General features: G+C 26.6%; 1 protein-coding gene across 22 annotated transcripts in view; it reads right to left on the reverse strand.

The window, feature by feature from the left end:
* LOC105145549 (Octopamine beta1 receptor) overlaps positions 1 to 18117 on the reverse strand; it is a 92264-nt gene that overhangs the window by 34751 nt on the left and 39396 nt on the right. For all 22 annotated transcript variants that reach the window (XR_015544797.1, XR_846087.2, XR_015544798.1 and 19 more), the window contains one exon: positions 2622 to 2849. Coding sequence is in view for 19 of the 22 variants with exons in the window: in XM_087405418.1 (XP_087261544.1) it covers positions 2622 to 2849 (228 nt within the window). In the remaining 3 variants the exon portion in view is untranslated. The remainder of the gene's footprint in view (positions 1 to 2621; positions 2850 to 18117) is intronic.

Here is an 18117-nt window from a genome sequence, read left to right on the forward strand (position 1 = left end):
ATTAACTGCATTTCTTTCGAACTGTAATTTTTGGATAAAATTAAATTGATTTTTCTTTTTATTAAAAGCATATCGGAATACGTAAAACTGCTTTTAAGTTGCAAGCATTTGAAAATAAATTTTAGAAAAATTAAATTTCATAAGAATACATCAATATGATAAAATTTATATTTATTATAATAAAATTTATTATTAAAATAATAATAAAATCATATATTAAAAATTATATTTCTTATATTAAATTTTTTTTTATATTCCTAGTAGATTTTATAATGAATTTTATAATAGTCTTTTAATTTAAGGATAAGAGGTTTTGTTGAAAACTGTTAGAAAATGTCAGATACCGAAAAGTTGTAATAAATCTTTTTCCATGTTTTCGATTGAAAGGCAATTTATTTCGAACTGAGCAAAAAAATTCATAGTTCAAAGAAAATGCATGAAAGACGGCGTACATATATAAGTCCATCAGTATATGTTCAAATTCTTTGCATATAAAATCCTAAGTAATTTGGAAATGATATATATATTATATAAATAAAATGTCGGAAATTGCGAATAATTCTGTATATTGCTATGCACAATCATCCACTTACTAAAATTTTCATAATATATTCATTTTCTATAATATATTTATTACGATGAAAAAATACTTAATTTTCTATAATTATATAAAATCTCTGATGGATTCTATAGAAACTTGATGAATACAAGTAATTTTGAAATGTCTTTTTATATAATCATCTGTAATTTTATAAAATCACATATAATTTCATGAAATTATTAGTAATTTTATAAAATCACTATTATGGATTCTTCAAAAAAAAAAAAATTAATTGGTTCCTTCATTGATGATACGTGATGTTATAACGTTATTAGTGAAGAACATCATTTAGATTTAAATGAAGATACTTAATTTCACATTTTTATTATATGCACCAACATATAAAAATTCTTGTTTTATTTTTATTTATCATTGCTTTACATTTTTATTGATACGAGTATATTGATATTTGTGATTCAACAAAAATATTTTTCGCCTGAAAAAGTTTTTATATATTGAGTTAGTAAGATCGCTCTATATTAAGCAATTAACGAACAGTTGGTGTATACATATTTTCTTTTCTCCTCTTTTTTACTTTTTACATTTCATGTTATTTGCACAAAACGGGGCAAAATGAAGAAGCATCCTACACGCGCATCCTACATCTCATGTAGTTCTATTTATGCTCAAAATTAATTATCGAGTTTCACGACTAGTCTTTCGTCGGAAACGTGCCATTGTTTAAAATGCTTTACTAAATATGAAATATTTCTCTCGACAAACTTTTTATCGGATTCGAAGTAAAACAGAACATCTATCAGTGGTTCCTTTTGTTTCTTAACAACCAATATAAGCAGTATTAAAATAACAGTACATAGGAAAAACAGTTTTACTGAAGTATTTAAAAATTTAGCTGGATGCACAGATCTGAATGTAATTTTGACATTAAAATAATTTTATAAAACGCTTAATTAATTAGAATGCCAAAACTTTTTGCAGCAAAAAGACTTTGTTATCAAACTGAACATCTTACATATAATTATTTTACTAGTCTCATAATATTATTTTCAGATCTCTATCTAGCTAAATTTTTAAATACTTCAGTCGTTTTTTCTATGTATGTATAAAACAAGATGTATAATATCATCTTCTTCCTTTTTGCAGTGCTAATTTAAGGATTTTTAATTAATTTAACATAATAAAGATAATTAAAACGGTTTAAAAAGTTGAAAAAATTATATCAGTTCCAGTGAGTATGCGTGTGTCTTTTAAAAGCGTTTAAGAATCCTCTCAAAGATAACGCAACGTCACGCCAACGATTTATCTCACATACGTTCCACCCACGTAATTAACGAACCAAACACGAAGCGAACATGTAGCCAACATACTGCACGCTATTTAGCGCGAGAAAGTAATGTTAATTACCGTAACAGATTGTACAGTATGTTTTCTACATGAGATATACACAGATAAAAAATATTTTCGTCACGTATGCAGATTACATCTTTTTTATATTATTAATCAAATTCTGAATCTTTAATCTGAATTTTAATAAATATCGAAAGAAATTATTATATTTTCTATGTAACATTTTGTGAAACAATAACTTTCCTAGTTAATAAGCAAAGTTCTTTTAACACAATTTTGTAAATGTTTTAATAAATCAATTGTAACTATAAATAATAAATTAATTAAAAATGATTTTTTCCTAATTATAACTTTTTTCTGTCAGATTTTTGCTCACATCAATCATTTTCATCTCTTTTTATAATAATAATAAACACAAGATTATAATATAGAGATTATAAGATTATAATTAATAGAATGTGTGTGTGTGTGTGCATGCGTGCGTGCGTGCGTGCGTGCGTGTATGTGTGTGTGTGTGTGTGTGTGTGTGTGTGTGTGTGTGTGTGTGTGTGTGTGTGTGTGTGTGTGTGTGTGTGTGTCGAATGTATAAGGAGAGAGAAAGAGAAAGATTACAAAAATAAAACTGATATTAAAATTTCATTATTCTATTTGTATCTCAATTGAATCTATATTCATGAATAAACTTAAAGAAATAATATCTAATATACATTACCATAGGAAGAAAGGTAACCAACAAGCTAGAAACGCTGACATGATGATGCCGAGCGTTCTAGCTGCCTTCCTCTCTCTTTTCATTTTACTGCTACTTGTTATTGGCGGCTCTTCTGCCACTTGTTGTGGCTCTGGCGACGATTGGTCCACGGTCGGCAGAGATGTCAAACCGGCCGAGATCCCATTGATCTGCAGATGTTTATTTAGCAGAGCGGCCGCTACCTTGCTCCTAAAACATAAGATAGATTATAAATTATTATATGATAAATAATAATTGTATAATTACTTTATGCAATGCTATAAAATATCATAATATTTTATAAAATGTTTTTTATTTAACTTAATATTTAATATTTTTTATTTTATATGTGCACGAACATGTACACACAATATATATACGCAATCTAGAATTTAACTTAAGAAATAGTTTATATAATATTAGTTCTTGCTTTAATTTAACTCTGATTTAATTAATATATTGAAAAGAAATTAAATACATTAGATACATATAACTAGTATTAAATAAATAATAATTTAGTACAAATAACATTAGAGAGATTGAATAACTATGTATTACTAATAATACTTGAATAATAATTTTAATTCATTACAATTATCACATGAAATGTTATTAATAATCCTAGACGATTTTTATTATTGCAACAAATCTCATTAGTTAATATATAATATTTATACTATTATACTAAATCTTAATCTTAATACTTAAGTCTTTTAATTGAAAAATAAAATTTTTTATTAAGTAATTATCTAAACGTATTCTAATACGAATAAAAATACGAGAAAAAATTCTAATAGAAATTAATATTTTTTTATGTATATTAGATTCATTAAGATTTTATAATTTATTGCGGCTTGTTTTTTGCCAAATTATTGCTTTCTTTTTTTCTGTTCAAACTTGTATCACCAATGTTTATTCAACTTCGACCTTCTCAACCGCAAGTACGATGCACTGTTGGTTTTATCATCACTTGGCCGTTATCCAAATTTACTTCACGCTACCTTTTCAACCTGCTAAACCGTATGAATTTAATGTCTTCCCAACATACGACTATTTTATTGTTACTTCCATTTTGAATTCACAGCAGTACAATTGGACAGTCTTGAACTCTGACCTTCTGACCTAGATTTTTTATTGCAGCTTAATAAACAATTTTACAAGAATTAATATATATAAAAGAATTTTAATATTTTATTTTAATATTTTATTGCTGAGCTGTAGGGATTATTTTATTTTCATAATATTAAATTCTTTTGAAATTATTTTATTATTGTTGTTATTATTGGACAATAATATTCCATATTAATAATAATACAATAAATTTAATTATATAATTAAAAATTAAAATGAAAAAACAGAACATGTAATTTGTTTATCACAAATTAGAGTGATTCCTGAATTAGAACCAGAAAAACGTTATTCCGGTACTGAGAAAATGCAATGTACGTATATGTTTACTTTTATACATATATTGCTATGATATATGTTATGATATATTACTTGTTGGTGAGTTTTTGCATTCAAATATTGCATTCGTTATTCGATTTGGTTGTTTCGCCCGCGCAATTTAACAACGTCCATTTCATCATACTTACAGCTGATTCATGGGAAAATACAACTTTGAATTAAACTCGTGTTCGCGAGAATTAATATCGTAAAATATTTGCAAAATAGATGCAAGCTTTAATTTGTCCATAAATTGAAAGAAAAAAACATGTTTATGTATTTAATTTTATTTTAAAAAACTACACTAATGTAGATGTAAAATCTTGAAAAAAAAAAGATTTTACTTTACTATTACATTTTTTACTTATTCAAATATATTTGATCATTTAATTTTTTTAAATATTCATGTACGTATTTTGTAGTACATGTTAATATTTTATTTATTTACATTTTAAATAATTATTTTTCAAACAATATTAATGATATAAAAAACATAACATATAATCATCATCTAATGTTTTGAGTCTTGTAAGCAGAGAGAGAGATTATAAAGAGAGAGAGAGGGGGAGGAGAGAGAGAGAGAGAGAGAGAGAAAAAGAGAGAAATGACGTTTATAATAAAGATTTTGCATTCGTAATAAAAATTCCGATTATATCCGCAACGCAATTATGAATAAAATAAGGAATATCAAAATTATCGAACTTTGAATGACTAATTAGTATATCCTAAATAAGTAGTTTATAAATGAGTAGTTTACAAATAAGTTTCCCTCATTACTGAAGGCAAATGCAATTAAACTTTGATAGTTCGCCACTTTATCCCGATATACATCAGCTTAGATATTTGCGTAGATACTGAGCTTAAATATTAATATCTTGATTTATACATTTAAAGAGAAAAGAGAGAATCTCATACAATACACACACACACACACACACACACACAGTGAGTGCAAAAAGTATTAGTACAAGGAAATTTTTTATAAAAAAAGTATTATTTATAGAAAATAAACATTAATTAACAATTGCATACAATAAATACATTTTGTTTTAACATAAACAAATCAGCTTCGCATGTATTTCTGATTTTAGAAACTAAATTTTCTTTGTTTTGACTGTCCGAATACTTTTGAACATTCAAACAATATAATTTTTAATTTTATATTATTATTTTTTATATGATATATTTTCTATAATTAATACACATCTTTTTGATATACATAATTTTAAGAAACATACAGTCTAGTTTATTTTTTATAAATAAATTATTAATTACCTAGCAAGAAATGATCGTCAATTAAATGTCAAATCGACATCAAATTGGTGTTGAAATCATCGTATCGATTTGACATTAATTCGATGATTCATTTCTCGCTGGATAAATAAAGTTTTTTGAAAAAATATTTTCTCTATACGAATTTTTGTACTTTTTGTACTCACTGTACATTTACATCATGTAAGTTGTAAAATTGTCTCTGGATCAATGTAAATAATTATTGTGCAATAGGTATAGATAATTACAATAAGCACAGTAAACAATTTTTTTTTATAATCGTACTTACAAGATAAATTTAAATTTACATGCTTCATTGTTTATTAAAAAATAAATCCAAGGTCAATCTCATAACAAACTGTTTATATAAGCTAGTTCAATTAAAAAGTTCGAGATCAACTGAAGAGCTTCGCTATTACTTCCATATTACTTCACGAACTTCGGCAACCACGGTTTTTAACAAAAAGAATATCACACGAACCTCGTATTTCAGTTGCGAACTTGCGTTCCAAGTTACGCTCGTTCTCGAAACAGGAGCAAACTTGGAAGATGCTTCTCGACTAAGCTTTTTTTTTTATAAACACTCGCTACAGCATAAGGAGAACGTGGAAAGCATTGGCTGAAGCTAAATTAGATATTACACGAGCACGAAAAGATTGAAAACTTCTGAAATTCTATCAAATAAACAATCATGGCATTCTTGTCGATAAAAATATTTATCGTCTTCACAAAATTTAAGATGTGTTTTTATCATTTAAACTTGATCGACTATAAAATTGTAGACAACATCATTGTCAAAGCGTCGGGATATGCGTATCTTAGTTTTAAGAATTATTATTGCAATTTCATTATTGTTATTATTTAACTCTAATGTTAATGTTTAATTTTTTTATTTAATCTTATTATCGCCTTATTTTCTTCAATTTACATTTTTCACTTTTATAGACATTATAGTTTTATAAGCATCACCAGATGCCAATTTGAAAACTTATAATCGAAATTAATTCGCGGTTCCACTGAAACCTTGCGCAGTATATTCGTCTTCATTAAATCGAGACTTGCAGTCGCATTACGCTCGATTTAGAATATAGATACTTTTAGCCTGTATAGTTATGCGCGATATTTCGCTGCTGTAAGGAGCTGCTGTAGTCCGATCATAATTTGCGTGAAATAAGACCGCCGATAGCGATAGCGGTGGTGAAATATCCTTCGTAAGATTACCATGGCAAGATCATTTATCGTTCGTCTTATGCAGTTAAATGAATGTTTAACAAGCAGACCGTAAATGTATTTTAATCTCCCGTTATAAAATAGATATAACGTGAAAGCTAATAGTAAAAGTCGTCTTTAATTAATCTATATAGGTAACAAAAATCGTTTTCTTCTTTCTATTTATTATTATACTTGATAGAGAAAAATTATATATGTGATAATTATTTATACGTATATGATTATTTCTATATAATGTATATATATGAAGCATGAGAATAAGACGTAAGTAATAATAATAATAATTATATATATATATATATATATATATATATATATAATAGCCATAGGATAACTCCAGCAAATACGCCGTGCTGGAATTTACGCCGCAGAAATCAGAAAAAATAGAAGGAAAGGAAGTAATTTTTCTGCAACTACTCTGTTACCTTCGCCTTTATGTTAAATTAGTATTGTGTTATGATTTCAGTTTCTTACTATTAATATTAATGAAATTATTGTGAGTTGAATCAATTTGTCACTGTAATAGATATATATATATATATATATATATATTAGGTGTTGGAATTAATTCGTAGCGTTTTACAAGTGATGGGAAGTACTTTCATTAATGTATTTTTTAATGCTCATGTGAAATAAATAACATTCTTTCATTAAAAAACGCTACGAATTAATTCCAACACCTAATATATATATATAGTACCATCATAAATTACAATATAATCTATACATAAAATAATTACTGTAGAGCGCGTAAAAGACTTAATGGTTATTTTGTAATACATAAGTGTAATAGAATAGTAAAGCATGTTGTATAGCAAAATACAAGTGCTTTGCTCTTGTACTTTATGTTTAATTTGTTGCCTTGTATATCCCACCTGTTTGGGATATACGACATCTTTAGCGGGTAGGATTTATGCTCAAAGTATACAAATTTTGCGGATTGAATTCAGTGCACTAAACGTATTACATGAAATATGTACCTCATGTAATAACACTTATATAATATATGTAGAAAGATTGTAATTATTATCTATTACTTCACATACATATTTATCATTTTCTTATTCCTTAATAAAACTTTATAAACGTATTTTATAAATTATTGTATCATATTACGTCTTATTTATATAAACATTATTCGTAAATTTTTCATGAGCCGTACATATCCCCCTCCTCTTATAAGTAACGATATATCCTACACCTATGGGATATACATATATACGGCAAAAATGCAAGGTTTCAAAAAGTTCTTTTTTTAATATGAAAAATAAATATTTTGGATTTCTAATATTTTTTCCATAGTAGTAGATAGTAAAAAGTTTTTACTGCTATAGTTGGTTTAAAATTAAAAATAATATTTAATAAATTAATAATTTTATTAGATACGACGCATATACCGAAGTTACCCTAAAGCAATTGCAAAATAGTAATAGTTAAATAAAGTCGTTTTCAATTAAATCATATTTAAGTTTCTGAAAGAAAACGGTAACGCTTCTTCTTGAAACTTAAATTTTTTCTCGATTGTGTTTAATAACAGTTAATATAATTTTGAAATTTTTTAATGAAAAAGCATTCTTTAAAAAAGCGTTCTTTAAAAGGCATTCTTTGAGATATATTTCTTACAACATTTTTGTTATTGATATTTAAAATTAGGTAATAAAACGATAATTCATTTTTTATATTATAATTATAATATAAATTTAAGATTTATATTATATTTATGATATAAAAAATGGATATCGATAAAATTTTCTTGATAGAAAGGAAAGGAAACGGAACCTGTGTGTACTTTATGTATATGTATACATAAAGTATACACATAATGTGTACACAGCATATACACAGGTCATAGAATGGAAAATCAGTCGGTCGGTCGTGAAAACGAAGCAGACAAATGAAACTTGTTATTGTGAAGCAAGGATATGAAAACGAAGTATATGGATCAGAATATATATGGAGTGGTTATAAAATTCTGTCCTATACTCTGAATCTTGGAAACGGAATAGATTCAGATTATTTATAGAAAGAGAGACTGCTTTTTTTACACCAAAAAATTGTTTAGACCTTTCAAAAAGCTACTTTTAAATTTTAAATCCTAATTAAAGAAATAGAGACATCATATCAATCTACGATTTGCACATAAGTTTTTAGAATTAAATCTAAAACAAAGTATAACTTTTCTATTTAAAATTTTTAAGTTCCATCTCCTATTAAAAGAATTTAAAAATTCTTTTGTATAAAAGAAGTCGCTTCTAAAAATAATTGAATCTATATTCTACCTATTTTTCTTTTTTTCTTTTAATATCTAAAGTTATTTTCAAATTTCAGAGGATAAGATCAAGTTTTATAAGTTCCCTATAAATATTCTAAGGTATATATTTATACAGCAGCAGGAAACACGGAAAAAATCATTAAAAAATAGTCAAATATATAGCAATTGTGCTTATCTGGTAAATCACGGTATAATCAAACAGAAAGATAAATTTTTTATGAAAAAAACAAACAAAAAATACAATGAAAACATAATTATACTATTAAAAAGTACTGTGTGATATAATATGTATAAATATAAAATATTTACTCTAAAAATATATCATTTAAGAAATTATAGGAAATATTATAATAAATTAAGATTTTAAAAATACAAAATAAAATAAATATGTATACGTAATAAATTACTTAACAATTGTTTTAAGAAAAAAGTAATCTTATTTATTCATTTTTTTCTAACAATCTCAGACTCTAAAAAAATTGTCCAGTGGTTTTAGTACACCCAATATTTCTGATTCGCCAAATATACGCACAATAACGAATTGATTTCACCGAGGAAGCTCGCATTCGATACGATTCGATAAGTTATAAGTTCACACAGTGAAAAGTTAGGGTGAAAACTTTCTTCATTTTTTGCTTTAATCCAACTCGATTTTACTTTTCGGAACTTTTTGGAAATTAGATTACAAGTTCTCTTTGATATGAGTGTTGGTTTTTTTTTCGCAAAAATAAGTAATCGATTGAATCAGATCCAAAATTTTTAAGTAAAAAATTAAAGAGTGCAAAAAAATTGACTTCCACTTCGAAAATATTATGGAAAAAGAATGATGTTGCGTTTTATGGAAAACATATTTGGCATTTTATTGATGAAAAGTAAAGAAATCGTTATATAAATTTTATCTAATGGATTATTTTAACCGATTTTAAAAAAAGAATCTATTTGTCTAAAGTGAATAGAATCTATAAAACTTTAAAATATTGTTGAAGAATTATTAATATTAAAATGATCAAAATGTGTATCTCGAAACAAAATTATGAATATGAAAAATATAATTTTTTATATCTGTTAATTAATCATTTTTTTATTGATTGTCTTTAATCTTTTTGAATATTAATTCCTTTACACTTTAATGAAATCATTCAAAAAATTACAAATGTTTCCTTTTTGTTTATTATTATAAATTATGTCATATTACTTATTCTTTAATTGTAATACGATTATTAAATCAATATTTGATGTAATAATCCGAACGTAAAAGATTATTGCGTTGTTACGTTATGTTTTATCACCCTGAGAATATACTGCGTCAATATTTCAGTCAATAGTCAACCCTCGGAACAGTTCGGTGGCGTTTCGAGATCTTCCGGAACGAAGGTTCATCCCGATTTAAACAAGTGCGTCGCAAACTCAACGTCGTGTCGTTTCCTTTTTAAACACACATGACAATTTATTCCGCATGTACTATTTGCAATTCTTTTCAACAAATCTTCACGGCGCGCGTGACCTACTTTCGCTGCTAGCCTTCGGTACACATCTCGACGAAATCCCACACAGTGAATTGATATTAGCCCGAGGACTTTAGTTCGTGATGGCAAAGTAGGCCGTCTGGAAATCTCATGCGGCTTGTTTGGACTATAGTGTAATTACACGGCCTACTGTATGTGTGTGTGTGTGTGTGTGTGTGTGTGTGTTTATATGTGTAATCATGTGTAATAAGCAATTTTGTCACGTTTTGTTTCAACTTACTGCAGTAGACAGAACAAAAATATTTGCATAACTTATGCTTCTTATGATAATCTGTGAAAAAAATGAAAAAAGAAAATATTACCGCAAAAAGTTTTAATTAATATCTTAAATAAAGAAAAACAATAGACACACAATAAACACTTTAATAGAAAGTGTTGCGGTAACATATTTTTTCTTTCATGCAAAACTTCTTCCAAGAAAGAAGGCTCTATAAGTATCCTTTTAAATAGTTTTATTAAATGTTTTTGTACAATTTATAATAATTTTAGTTTTACGAATAAATTTATGACAAAATTTTTAATAAATTAGATTTTGTAATAAATTAGAAAATTTCACGTGTCACGTGAGTCAAAAATAATTTTCTCAGAAGAACAAGGAATTAATTTTCAACGCTGTTAGTCGGTAATTATTAGTATACTTAAAATTTAATTAAAATTTTATAATACGATTGATTACTATCAATTATAATTTATCAATTATAATTTATAATTATAATTTATACGAAATATATGATGAGTGATCTAGTTATACATTTGTTAGTAGGGTTAGTGTAGCTTAGTGTAATGATAATTACTGTTAAAGTGTTCGATAACGAACACTTCATATTATCGTAGTTGCAATCTTCACCGTTGCCATTAGCGACGACCGCGTGTAATTGAACTTCGATAATCGTTTGATACGAGTTTAAGATCATTAAATATTAAAGACATTATTCATAATTGATAAAGTCGCATCACTAACCGATAATCGCAATTGATAATCCAAAATATTAAAAGGAGAAATAATGGTTTTTTGTATAGTAACATAAAAGGGAAACTAAAATAATTAATACAACATAAAAAATAAATCTGGAAATATAGATAATATAAACGGGAAATTTAAATACTAATAAAAAACAGCTAGGCAAAATCATTATTATTTTCACTTAAATTTATATCTATTTTAATTAATTAATTTATTTGATATTATAAATAATATCCATATATATATATATATTACGAAATACATATAAATAGCATTATATTGATATGTTATTGCAAATTTCATCATCAATTTAATGATATGATACTCATATGCTTAAACAATATTACTCTCAGTTTCTTTTAAAGTGACGCATTTCTTCCACTTCTCGGGACTTACAAATGCGTCTATCGGGACTCATTGAGGAAAGAATAGTCATCAATGAGCTTTTCTTCAGCGAAGAGGGAACGGATAACCGCATGAGCTTGGAAATTGGCAAGCGACATCGGAATTGCTAAAACGATTCCACCACCAATTCTGAGGCGAGGAAGAACGTGAGTATATATTCCAAGCACTAGGAAAGCAAGAGGAAATAACGACTGGTATTCGACGTCCAGAAGCAGTCCGTCGCTGATTCGAATTGAAAATGGGGCGAATTGTATGGAAAGTGAACCTTCAGGATCCGAATTCTTACAATTTAAAGTTTGACCCACGAAAGATTATTTTCCCAACTTCTTGAGAATATATATTATACATACACATACTTTTCATTGTAATGTGCGAATAACAGTTTAAAAATTATTTTTCTTTAATGGAAAATTATAATAATAAAAAAAATGTTGAAATGTGCGTGAAAATCACCGATGAGGTTCAAATTTAATTTTAAATCGAGAACTTTCCAGAGTTTATTATATCAATACCAATTTAATATAATTTATTTTTGAAAATATTATTGATGAAAAGGGTATTTATATTATATGTGTAATAATAAAATTATATATAATAATAAAAAAAATTCTATATTTTTACAAAATAATAATAAAATGAGTGTAATATATTTTATTTAAAAAAATTTAGACATTCGATAATGAAACTGCATTTCTTCAAACACACAGAGGCGTTTGATTACAATGTAGACGATATCTAAAGCTCAATTAAGCGAAGGTTTAAGCTAAAACGCGTCCTGCGCGTGCGGAGAAAATTTCGATAATTCTTTTTACGACGAACGTCAAAAGGCAATTTGCACAGGACTTGATTGATGATGAACTTTGATTGGCTCGCTATTCAAAAAGTGATTCAAAAGGGGTCTAATTTAAAATTGTGCAAGAATTCTTTCGTGACAATTCCTTAGTTTTAGCATATCAAAGAGCGTGAGTGATACATCTGCATTTTCCTCTGACTTCTTTCTTTTCAGGAGAAAAAGCTGTTCTATCACAAAGACAATGATTTACGAAAGAACTACAAAAGAAACTATGCTTAAAATTCAAAATTAGTAATAAAAATGTATTACCACTTTACTTGGTGTGTATTTAAATTTATCAGAGAGACAGTATGACATAAAAAAATAAATCAAAATTAAAGTATTAAAATATTTTAGAAAAAATATTTATAAATCAGAAAATATTTGTTTGGAGTAATAAATCGATTTTTAATATATGTAAACCAGTCAAAGACTCTTAAAGTTCAATAACGATATGTCGATAAAAAAGGCAAATAAGAGTCGATGCTTTAAAATATAAATGTATAAAAATTATTAATAGTAGTTAAATACATACATAATGAAAAACTGAGATATTATTACATGTTTCGACTCTTAGATTGAGCCATCTTCAAATCTAAAAGCCGAAACATGTAATAATATTTCAATTTTTCATTATGTATGTATTTATTAACTTCTGTTAATAATTTTTATATTTTATATTTTAAAGAATTGACTCTTATTTATCTTTTTTATCATTATATTGTTATCGATTTTTAATATAAAAACACTGACAGTGTGTCAATTATACATTAAGCTCCAAATTAAAATTTTAAGCGTTTAAGATTTCAAGATAAAATCTGATATAAAAAGTTATAAATTAAAATTTTTTAATAAAAAATTTTAATTACATATACTTTTTTCTCTTTAAAAGAATTAAATCAGTTAATAAAACGAAACGTTAATAAACGTTTATTAATAGAACATGAGAGAAGACATATATTATATAAAAATGAATAAATATATCTGATCTACAAGATCGAAAAGCCGTATAATAGTCATCAGTTACACTCGATGTCGATCACAAACTCAATCACGTTAATCTCACGCATCACAGGCAAAATTGGCGAACTCTTCGTGACACGTGTTATTATCGAGTGGCGGCTGACGTCGTGCTGCGTGTCTGACCACAGTCGCGTCTCTTCTACTTACGGTTAGTTAGATGCGGCAATTGATATTCCGATCGATCTCTAGCGTCTTCTTTATCGTAAACTTTGTAGAAACTAAGATTACACATGTATACATAAAACATGTATTTTTTCTATATGAATTTCCTCGATTTATAGTTGGTTGTTTCTCAAAGAAAATATGTAATTCTGTATTTTGAAATCAAGCTTATAACAAAAGTTAAATTTAAAAATTAAATTTATAAGTGTGTCTGTGTGTGGGTCTATATAGATTCTATATATATATATATATATATATATATATATATATATTCTATATATATATATATATATATATATATATATATATATATATATTAATCATATCATCACGAAATTAATATTAATTGAACTAACCTTATTTATATTTATCATCTCATCTACAACTTTTAATTTACTATTTTATAATAAGCACTTACTTTTTATTGTTAATTATTTCAATATAACATTACAAAATTTAAGAGAATATTTCAATTTAGAGTTTTTAAAACTGAGAATTTAATTTCTTTTGACATGCGCGCTCGCGCAAATTTCAAGATATAGTAAAAATAATAATAATAATGACAGAGAGAGAGAGAGAGAGAGAGAAATAGAGGAAAGTCGCCGATACTGGCACAGGTCTTCTAAAGTGACACTTTCTTATTTCTCAGAACATAGCTATTGCATTTTATTAATACTAATGAAATCATAATCTGTTTAACTAATTAAAGCAGTACAAACTCAAAATTCGTGTATTTGTGGCTTGTTTTTATATCAAATCAGTTAAAAACGAATTCTGTATGAATACGAAAATAAAATTCTTACGATTTTCTTTTGCAAATTGCGTAGTTTAAATAATAGTGATTATATTATTGATAATATTACGTCATTTTAAATACTAATTTCCTAAATCAGTTTTATTTATATTATTTCTTCTTTTAGTTTTTTCAATAAATCGCCAAACCATTTTGTAAAACAGATCATGAGCTAATTTAATTTTTATAATGTTGTTTTATAGTGTCAAATAGCTCTTGGAGCTGAAAACAATCGGATATAAAAACTCGCGTTATATATTTGCGTTTTGCAGAACAGCATAAAGTAAATACGCGTATAATTCAATAACAATGTTTTATAACGAAGTGAAAAGATTCTGGAATATCTTATATATTCACTTATAGGTACTTTATACAGATAATTCCTGTAAAAGAAAAAGAATAGAAATACGTAACATTATTGCCTACTGTATCAGTTTTGGAGCCCATTTTGTCAGATACTCAGTTTTAAAAACTGCTTATATTATCTGATAGAAGATACTTTTTAGTTTGTATTTATGTATTTAAAGCTTTATTTTTACTTTTTGTTTAAGCAACATTGTCTAAAAACAAAGTGGTATGTCAGTATCAGCATACCTTCCTCTAATAAAAATTGTTCTGCAAGTAAAAAATTAGAGTTTAATATTAATTTTAAAAAATGATTATTATTAACAACTTTATTGACTGTTTAAAATTACTAAGCGAGAAATTTGTATTAATATGTCTAACTTAATTTCTTTTCATCATCAGACTGCATATAGTTGTGAACATTACATGCTCCATTATAGAGGCTGCAACTACTGTAGCTGTAGTTACAACTCGTAACATCGAACTAAAAGGAAAGTTTCGTCATTGAAGTGAACAATGCAGGGCATCGTGATGAGAAAACTGATAAGCAAGATAAAGTTTTTATTCAATTTATGAATTTCTTAAAAATAAAAGAAAGACAGACGAAAAAGAAGAAAACCAGAAATTCGATAAGAAATTTATTTTTACATGTCAGATAGATAAATAGATGAGTTTGGAATAAATATAACTTTAATACTAAGAACATCAAATACATATAATAATTAATTAATATAAAGCCTTTTTTTAAAAAAATACTTTTAAAGAGATCCTTTTAAAGGTATACTTTTAAAGAGATCCTTTTAAAGGTATACATATTTTTCATAACATATTAACTGATACATGATTAACAATATGTAATCACTTTAAAAGAGCGTTTATTATTTTCTAATTTTATTTATTGCTTGATTTATAATTTCCTTGAGAAATACACAAAACACACAAAATATTATATCCTGATGTTCGTGATCTAAGATAATCGAAAATCTATCGAGAAAAAATATAATGCAATCTAATCATTAAATGTCGATTTCGAATGGCTAGGCCACTTTCCTTCCGGGATATTTCCGTGCAAGCTGTCGTCTTTTACAAGTTCATATCCTTTTAACACGGAGACGGGGAAAAGCGAGAAGTAATGAAAGTGACAAGGACGGGTCATGAAGTAAGTAATAATCTTTTAGATTAATGCCAGAGGAACTGCTAGATAATTCTGGAAAGTTCAATTTCGAGCCGTTAAAAGAGCCATTTCTCTCTCTCTCTCTCTCTCTCTCTCTCTCTCTCTCTCTCTCTCTCTTTTCTCATCAATTCGAAAGATCTTACAAAGAAATGGAACTTCTGGTAAAAGAATATCAGAGGATAATTATATTAAACAATTGCTGGATCTTGTAAACATTTTTTCAATATACTTCCTGTAAATCATGTCACGTAATCATAAATATAATTAAATATGCGATATATATGACAGCTGGATACCTGAGAATTTCGTCGATCACATATATTTGCAAATACTGAGTAAAAAATTATATACCATATTATCCTCATTGATTGTAAATTAATTTTTTTTAATTATTCAAAATTGTAGTCAATTATATTATTATAATATTGTTAAAAGTATATAAATCTAACTATAACTAAACTTCCTTGCATAAATAATCTATAATCGCAATAGTATTCACAATGAATTTTCCGGTATATAACGTGAGATACATTGCATTCGTCATGAGTGTAATAATTACGTGAGATTAATAGGAGTGATAAAAGCTTATATGTACCAGTGACATAAAGCTTGTCATCGATAAGCCCGTGTAACTCATATTTATACGATATGCTTTTTCTCGGACTTTGCGTTTACGATTATAATGTAAATTTATTATATTTTTTTAAATAAAAGATTATTAGGTATTTTCAATAAAACTCCAGATTTACATAAATTAAAATATTGAATATTTTGACTAAACCTCTTTACATAAACTGAATATTTTAATTTTACGACATCGATTTCTGAATTTAATGACATTACTTATTTTATATCTGATTTATTTTTATACGTTTTTTTTTTTATAACGCAAGGGGACAGACCTTTCATCGATTTTATTTATTATTAATAGGATTTGAAATTCACACAGTTAGAGATATTAAAATAAATTAAAGTATAAACTATATAAACTAAATTTTAAATTTTAAATTATTTAAAAAAATTTGAATATAAATAAATAAATAAATAAATAAAATTTGAATATAAATAAATAAATAAATAAATAAAGATATTGAAAAGAATATACAATATAAATTAAATAAATGTTAAAAATTCAGAATCTTATCAAAAAAGCAGTAAATAGAAGAAATCGTTAAAAAAATTTACTTCAAATTTTTCATAGTACAATTAGATATTGTAACTTTACCTTATGATGATCTTCTCCCATAATGCATTTGTCAAAAAGTATGGTTCAAGTTCCATGTTTAAGAAACGGATGGAACTTTAAAACGAGGCCACTATTCTGTGATTACAACCATGTTCTTTCATGGACACATTGTGCCGACGACAACGAAAGTTCCGCTTTGTCTCGTCCTACTGGCGGAAGAGACGAGAATCAAGAATGGATATCTTGCCTCGAATACATATGACAATATCGCTGTTACAGTTGAATACATCATAGAGAAACCGTAGGACATATTTTCCGATTGTAGAAATTATAGAATGTTACTGCAAATTGTATCTGTCTTGAATAAAAAGACAATATGACAGGAGATTAATAATACATTGCATGATTTTTTTTTAAAGTACTGCACATTTACAGGATTAATTGAAGATGTATTTTAGCATTTAATGAAACCATGAGGCGCCGCAGCTATTTGCTTTTCATTTTACTACTTAAAACAATATAGTTATTAAAACGATTAAAATTGTGTGAATTACGTTTAGCGAAATAATCGCGGGAACGAGGATTAATATCATATGTAAGAGAAATGTTTATTTACAACATTTGTCTTGGTCTGACGAATCCTCATTTTCATTCGAAATACCACGATGTGATTCACGACTAGAGAATAGATGGTCATGTCTGCACCTGAAATTCGCCTGGATCTGGCTATACTATAGAACGGGCCACGACGGTAGATTAATGGCGGTGTGTCAAGCGCGGAATTGCGTAACGAGTTTATCCCAAGGAGAAACGGATTTGGGATTGCCACGGCGATTTAAAACGCTTCG

This window comes from Acromyrmex echinatior, chromosome 4, assembly GCF_024713525.1.
Source record: "Acromyrmex echinatior isolate Ae372 chromosome 4, ASM2471352v2, whole genome shotgun sequence".
In the NCBI taxonomy this organism is placed as follows: Eukaryota; Metazoa; Arthropoda; class Insecta; order Hymenoptera; family Formicidae; genus Acromyrmex; species Acromyrmex echinatior.